Genomic DNA, 8,565 nt, shown 5'->3' with positions numbered 1-8,565 from the left:
GCAATTTGTCTTTTTATATGAATTATTCTCGTAAAATCACATGAAAAAACCATTAAAATTAATAAATATATTTCAAAAAATTAAATAACAGCGACGATTGGAATCTTCATATCAGATCCAGTGGTTTTGTGTAACTGACAACAAACCGTAGAGATAGATACATAAGAAAAGAACAAATATTAATAAAGTTAATAAATGATTAATATATTTTGATGACCTCACTGTAAGAGGGTGGGGAGTCCTTGTAGTCAGCAAAAGCAGGGCTTTCTGTAAGAGATGGAATTACACAGGGGAGTCTCCTCCTCGGATATCTCTGAACTAATCTAAAGGATGACCAATCACTCAATCAAACAGTCTGACAGCAATTGCAATAAGGAACACAGCTATGAAAAATCCAAAAAGTATCCCGATCACAATAGGCACAATTTGCCCTAAAATAAACCGCCAATTGATTTACTTTCTCTGGGAATTTCCGGAAGGGCGGCTACAAATTTGTCAAAAATGAACTAAACAAGTCTCGCAAATAAAGCCTGAGGCACTCGTGAAGTACTGACAATTGCAATCGTCCCATCGCCAATTCATATTTTTCTTGAGGCAAATACAATCCCCTGACCTCATTTGACCAGAATCCCCCCAATTCTTGAATGACCCGAGCACGGCTATGATCAATATCAATGACTACCTTCACCATTCCAATTCCATCTGAAGCCATTCCAGTGTCCTCCAGTGTATATTTCGTATATTTCAAAGATAGGGGTATCGATTAAAAGATTGGTGATAAATTCTGATTTGTCTGCTGATTGGATGGTAAGCTAATAATTGAAAAGGGTTTAAGGACAAGTGATCCGCCCATAGTCTTGCAGTGGTCTCTGGCGTTGTACCAATCTTTGAATGTCCTAAACAGGCGATAGCACTTTCCTTTATATTCGTTATTGTCTTGGTGACTATAAAAGTGAAAATCACATCTCGAACACACTGTGGTTACAGCATTGACAAACCTGTGACAATGAAGAGAGATATTAACTGGATATTCATTGGAAACACTCAATGAAACAGGGACAAACAAAAAAAGTAAACAAGATATTCTACTTTTATTGATAAAAAATTGAAATTATTACAATATAATTAACGAATAAACTAAACTATTTTTAATTTATCAATTTATTAAATATAGTATTTTCTTCGTAATTATGGACCTTTAGGACCTGCCATCCCTCCAAATATCATCTCAGTCCAGCAGTTCTCAACCTTTTTTAGACTGGGACTACTTTTGCACTATAAAATTTTGCAATTTCACGGTGATAAGTAGCTGGGAATGCAAGTTTTGATTTCAATTCAGTTTTGCTCAAAGTTGGGAATTCTATCGCCATCTGACACCTAAAAATAAGAAGTAATTCAATAATGAAGCACATTTGAAAATAATCTGAGAAAATACTAAAAATCCAATAATGAAGTACATTTGAAAATAGTCTGAGCGGACTGTTTACATTAAAGTTCAATCAAGCTCTGCTGAAAATTAAGTTGCTGATATTCTTTAAATAAAGTCAAGAAAGGTTGAACGATATAGTTTGGAATTGGATCTTCAACAAGAAAGTAATCATCAAATTTTGTCTTGAGATTTTCCAGGTGTTTGATTATCAAACTAAGAAGAAAATTAGAAGGCTTCAGTGAATTGTTTCCCAAAATTCTATGGAAAATCATGCGTTTTGCCTTTATTTCATTATTAAAGGCAATGAATTTAGTAAATCCAAATTTATTATTTATTTGTAAATCCAAATTGAAAGTAGGAATCGGACCAAAGACGACAATTCTTTTTAACCATTAGAACAGCGGTTCTCAACCTTTTTTAGACTGGGGACCACTTTTGCACTATAAAATTTTGTGGGAACCACCTTAAATAAAATAAACATTTTTTGGTATTAGCGCACAATTTTTGGCCTCGTCAGGGCCAGGTTTAGACATGTTCGAATATTTATTATAAAAATAACATGAACATTATGAAAATAACAGAAAATTTAATAGTAATTTAGTGAGATTTCTGATCTTGTTTGCTCAGAATAATTTTACTTATATCAGGCTCTATGTTCGACAAAGCTACTCGCATATCATCTTGTACCCGTAGTCTATTTCTATATTTTGTTTTTAGAAAAGTCAGACACGACATCGCCATTTCACAGTGATAAGTAGTGGGGAATGCAAGTATTGATTCCAATGCAGTTTTACTCAAAATGGGGAATTCTTTCGCCATCTGACACCTAACAATAAAAAGTAATTATTAATGAGAATACCAAAAATCTAATAATGAAGTACATTTGAAAATAATCTGAGCAGACTGATTACATTGAAGTTCAATCAAGCTCTGCTGAAAATTGAGTTTGGGGCAATGAATTTAGTGAATCCAAATTGTACGTGATCCGACCAAAGACGACGATTCTTGTTAACCATAACTAGAATGATAAACCACGCTAATCAAATCAGATTAATTTCAATGTTTTTGATTTATACTTAATTGTACAATTAGTTTTAACTTTAATATATTTTTATTTTTCGAAAATTCCTGGGGACCACTAAAAATTTTCTGGGGACCACGGTTGAGAACCGCTGCATTAGAATGATAAACCACGCTGATAAAATCAGGTTAATATCAATGTTTTTGATTTATACTTAATTACACAATTATTTTTAACTTTAATATATTTTTATTTTTTCAAAATTCCTAGGGACCACGGTTGAGAACCGCTGTCTTAGTTAAAATAGAATCGCCATCTCACAGAAATATGCAACGAAAAGCTTCATAAATTACAAAGAAGAATTGGCCAATTAGAATCATATTTTTTATATCGACTCAATATTTGCTAATTGGATTTCTTATTTAGTTAAGTCACTTCCAAATATTCAGTTCCAAAACATTTTAAAAATTTATCAAAAACCCGAGTAAATATATTTTTAGCTTATTTTAAAACTATATTCAAGCTATTTTTAAATGTCTTTTACAATAAACCTTATATTTTTGTTTACCACAAAATAATGAAGGAAATAACTTTAATCAAAGCGGGCATTACATCATAAGATCGTCTCAAACAAGTCGAAATCAAAAAATTTCATAAATATGATCTACTGGGAAATAAAATTTCGATACTCTTTGAAGCAAAGGTAAAAACTATTCCGGTTGTTTTGCCATAGAATGGAAATATCTCGAGATACTTTAAAAATTACCATTGAAAAGCAACAAGAACTTATATTCAATCTTGTATACTGAAAAAGACTCTTGAAAGTATGTTGATTGAACACAAGCATGGGATGAGAGTATCTGGTGATGAATACACTTCTGAGCAATTTTGGAACTGCCATGCTTTCGGGGCATTTCAATTAAATTAAAGCTATGGTACATATAACAACTATATCTGACAGAAAGATAGAGAATGAGGAGCTAGTAGCAAATTCTTCCCCTAAATGAGGAGAAAAATTTCCAACAATAAGGAATGAAAAATTTCAATTAAATGGTGTAACCTTAATTAAATTTTGTTTTGTTTTAATAAAGTTTAATTTTTTACTCATTAAGGCATATCCAGTTTTTGAAATCAATATCTGGAAACCAATTGAGTATTATCTATCTCCTTGGTAAATATGTTGACTTTAGGGTTATTAATTATTGATTGACAGTTACTATAGCGTTTTGACGCTAATACATATGAAGCATCAATCAAATAATAAAAGCTATAAATTGTTAGCTTTTATTAAATATAATAAAGAATGCTAGATATAATCTCTATTAATATCAGTGGACGAAAATTCGAACTTGACAAATGTTACTTTAAAAAATTTCCAAAAACATTATTGGGAAATCCTTTGAAATTAAATGAATATTTTGATAAGACTAGAAACGAATATTTTTTTGACCGACATCGAGACAGTTTTGAAGGAATTATAAATTATTACCAAAATGAGGGAAACCTAAAAAAACCAGGAAACGTCGATATAGACATATTTACAAGAGAAGTAGAATTTTTTGAAATTGATCGTCGGTCGATCGAAAATATGTATGCTGACGAAGGAATTGGTCCATATTACGTTCCGAAAGAAATAAATATCCCAGAAAATTTTTTTTTGAGATTTATATGGATAACTTTAAAGTTTCCTGATTTATCTATGAGTGGAAAGATTATTCAAATATTTTCAAATCTTTTAATTTTGCTTTCCATTGCAAATTTATGTTTGCGCACTTATCCACACAATGATATAAGGATAGAAAGTCTTTCCAAAATTAATTATATTTTTGCAATTGAAGTTCTGTTTACAACATATTTTACAATTGAAATGATCATTCGCTTATTTTTGATTTATAAAATTATTTCAGAATGTTTTTCTGGAAAATTTATAGTTGACATTTTAAGCATTTCACCGTTATACATACAAACTATATTTGAAGTTATATATGCTCATGGATTAATCAAACACAGTATATTGTACACAATTAACCAGATTTGTTTAATAATCCAAATAATTCGAATATTTAAGTTATCAAATAATTTAACTGGTCTAGAAATACTGGGAAAAGCTATTTTTTATTCACTTGATTGTTTGACGCTAATGCTGGTTTATTTTATGATCACAATTCTCTTTTATTCGTCGTTAATTTATTACGCAGAATTAACCAATGTCAATAGTAACTTTTTAAGCATTCCGGATGCATTTTGGTGGGCTATTATTACAATGACAACTGTTGGATATGGAGATAAGCGACCATTGGGAGTTTATGGAAAAATTGTGGCAGGTTTCTGCTCTCTTTCTGGAATATTAATCATATCATTCCCAATTCCAGTGATAGTTTCAAAATTTACATTTTTATATAAGAAAAAATTTAAAATGCCATCAGAAATTTCACATGAAACTTTACGTTTTAATAAAATAAACAAAAACAGTTAAAATGCAAATAAATCGGAATTTTTAATTATTTTTTTACTAAATTTAAAGTGACTTTTATTTAAAAAAATCCAGTTTTTTATAAAAATGGTGTTGAATTACTAAAATCATTTTTCTATTAACTTATTAATTTTCTCGTTCTGGTCTACAGACAATTTGTCGGAACATCAATGAACTACGGAGTTCGGCATGGTTATGGAACCTGTCTTTATCAAATCTCCAAAAACTCCGAAGAATTAATAACTCACGCCTTCACACAATAATTGGCTGCTTAGCCCACACTCCCATCCTCATTGGCAATCCTGTATCCTTCCGCTCGAAGACCGTTTGGTGATGAGAGGACTTCAATTCCTCCACGAAATACAAAACCTTCTCATCCATGCCACAGAATCTATTTTAGAAAACAAGACATATTACTAATCTGGCCGATCAATGCAGATGTCTCTTAAAAATAAAATAAAGTCTCTCGAATCTGCCATTTTTTCGAATCTGTCAATTATATCTAATAAATTCTCCAATTTATTTATTAAATCACCAAGACCACGCTAAAAACCGAACAAATGTCACGTGATCCCGATGCACTCAACCAGGGACCTCATCCTCGCTCGGTGGTCTTCCCACGAGCCCACACAAGATCGCACAGGGCGGCAGGCCGTTTTTGGCAGACCAATCTGCCATTTTCTCTAAGAAAATTTCTCGAATCCTCTAAATTCCAGATTTTTGTTAACGAATCCGAAGGGTTCTCAATTTTAAAGAAATTTTATCAATCCCACGACACACGCACATACTCAGACTGTGAAGAGGATGTGGGAAGTGCAAAAAAGCGCGATAAAGTACAGAGAGGTGCCGCGCGTTACTTTATGGAAACATACTTTGCTGGTAGAAACAATTAAAACAATTTTTTTTCGAATTTCTCTGGAGAAGACAAGTAAGCAAGTTGAACAACGCATTTGACGAACTTCTAGATGCCATAATGGCCTTACGCACAAATAATTAATTTTTTTGATTATTTTTTTTCTCGCAAATTATACTCTAATAAAATATATGGATCATAAATAACAGATGGATTGGATGCAAATTCAAGCATTTAAAAACTGGAATCACTCACTAGGTTGCAACATTTAAAATATTCATTAAATTATTTAAATACGCATGGTACCTATAACCACTTTTATGAATTAAAACAAATTTTATTAGTTTAATTAACACAAAAAAGCAGCATCCATGAATACCTAAGAAACTAAAAATATTAAACCTGTGATGAAGTTTTTCTGTTGCTTTATCTTTGATGTCAAAAACCCGGTTTCAGCATCAAAAAGTTGCAGAAACTTAGATTTAACAAACAATTAGGAAATTAACTACTTTCATGCGAGACGGAAAGGAGTAAAAAGGGACATGTATGCGGAATTAATCAATGTAAATAATCGCAAACCGACTCCTTCATTGAAGAAACCGCCTTGAGGTTTAACACTTAGAGGTTCTACACTCTTAGAGGCTCTCCCCTCTATTTCCGCATGCTAATAGGCAAATTAAGTATGAGTTAACCGAATCCGAAATATTATTATGTTTAATATTTTAGTCTCTTTTATCTTTATTTTAATTATTAATAAAACTATTGAGTGGTGATGAGTCTTTCGGGCAAGACAGCACTCATCACAGGCTCTACTCGTGGAATTGGCAAGGCAATCGCACTCAAATTAGCCCAAAATGGGGCCAACGTAATCATCACAGGCAAGACAATAAGTCCCCACCGATTCCTCGAAGGAACAATATTCTCAGTTGCCCAAGAAAGTTTGATCCAACTAAAAATTCTAGTCAACCACTTCTGCGGAGCCGAGAGAGCCATCGCCTGTTTCCTCGACGTGCGTCGTCCTCAGCTAATCCAGGACGCCTTGGCCACTGCACTTAAAAAGTTTGACTCGCTCGACATCCTCGTCAATTCCTGCGCATCCACCAAACTGCGAGCACTCTCCGACCTAGATTTGACCAGTTTTAATTTAATGTACAACATCAACATGCTCGGACCATACAACTGGTATTCTGTTTACTGACTCCCCGTAGTATAAGGGAGACAATCAAATACTTGGAAAGAAATGGAAAAGGAGCCCACGTAGTCAACATATCCCCGCCTATGGACACTGACCCGAAGTGGTTCGGAGGAAACTCACGTAAATCAGTGCTGACATTTTCAGTCTTTGCTTTGACTAAGTATGGCCAGTCACTCCTCACGAGTGGTCTGTCGGGGTTGTTTAGGGAGAAGGGAGTGGCAGTCAATTCCCTTTGGTCGAAATATGGTTTGCCCTCCTCGAAAAGTCCTCAGTCATAGACACTAACACGACTGAGCATATTTTTGGGAAGCATTTTATCACACATGCTTGCTCCCCCGACTTGATGGCCGATGCCCTCGTCAAAATCGTTCTCAAGGACCCCCGTGACTTCACAGGAAATTTCTGTTTGGCCGAGGACTTGGTGTTAGACGATAGCTCAAAGTTGGAGTACTATACCCTTAGAGGTTTCCTTTTTCCATATTTGTAGACGACACGTCGACACCGCTGATGCCTAATCTGTTCACGGGAAGTGCTGAGGCGACTGTACGTGCCAGAGGACAGATCGCAAAGACAGTTGGTGTTTGGGGAGGTCAAATGTAGAGTTCCGTGAAGGCTCTCCTCCACCAAGTGAACGGATTGGTCACAGCCAAGGGGGTTTCTTCAGTGAAGGGACGGTTTTCGATTAAATTCGATGGTTTGTGAGGGTAAGTGATCAAAGATGTGAATGTTACGTGGACTATTGACTTTCGGTCGGACAATCCTCAGTTTCATTTGGATTCTGAGAAGTTGAAGTTGAGTGGTCCGCGTTGTCATCTTGTGATGAGTTCTTCCACATTGAGGGATATTGTCGACAAGAGAGCGGATGGCAATTTTCTTTTCTCGAAGGTGCGGACGGTTGGGGACGCTGATTTGACCAAGCGAGCTCGCTCATTTCTTTATTCTCTTTTTGAGCAATAATCCTGATTTAGTAGAATTAATGAAAATACTACCAAATAGTTTTTTTTAGTAAAATAATCATTTTGATTAATTTTTCAGTTAGATCCGAGAATTATGTTAATCAAACAAAGATTCGGGTAAAGGTAGTTACTCTCGTATTTGGAAAACCTACAAAGGTAAAGATTGCCTACCTAAAAAATAAAAATCATGTGATCCTAGAGGAATTGAATGCCATTTATTTGCTTTACATACAAATGTTAAAAAAAGTTAATGTTATAGTAAACAAATAATACACGTAAATCACAATCTAACCATTACTCCTTAAAATAAAAAACGTCCGTGAAATAAATTCAATCGCTGTTCCGATCCTTTAAAACGCAAAATAATGGGGAAAAATCCTCTTGATCTTGACACCAGAAAACCTACTTCAGGCTGAAGATTTAAAGCTTTTAAAATATTCTGCCCTCTCGGAGAAGTTTTCCGTGGTGCCGATCGCGGCGGAGACGTCGGGTGCTCTCGGTCCAAAAACAGAAAAGTTTCTTCGCAAGCTCGGAGCCAAAATCTCAATGCGCACCCATGATCCTCGGGAGGCGAACTGGCTAATGCAACGGTTCTCGATTGCCATCATCCGGGGAAACAGTTTAATGAGAATCCAGAT

General features: G+C 34.4%; 1 protein-coding gene across 1 annotated transcript; it reads left to right on the top strand.

Annotated features, from left to right (window-relative positions):
* Positions 1 to 3,753: 3,753 nt before the first annotated feature.
* Positions 3,754 to 7,571, top strand: LOC115229061 (potassium voltage-gated channel protein Shaker-like). The gene is made up of 2 exons (XM_029799486.1): positions 3,754 to 4,897; positions 7,459 to 7,571. Exons 1-2 carry the CDS (start codon positions 3,754 to 3,756, stop codon positions 7,569 to 7,571), a joined length of 1,257 nt encoding a protein of 418 aa, XP_029655346.1.
* Positions 7,572 to 8,565: the final 994 nt, after the last annotated feature.

This window comes from Octopus sinensis, unplaced genomic scaffold (genome assembly GCF_006345805.1).
Source record: "Octopus sinensis unplaced genomic scaffold, ASM634580v1 Contig11667, whole genome shotgun sequence".
Lineage (NCBI taxonomy): Eukaryota > Metazoa > Mollusca > Cephalopoda > Octopoda > Octopodidae > Octopus > Octopus sinensis.
This window is presented reverse-complemented; position numbering and strand designations above follow the sequence as displayed.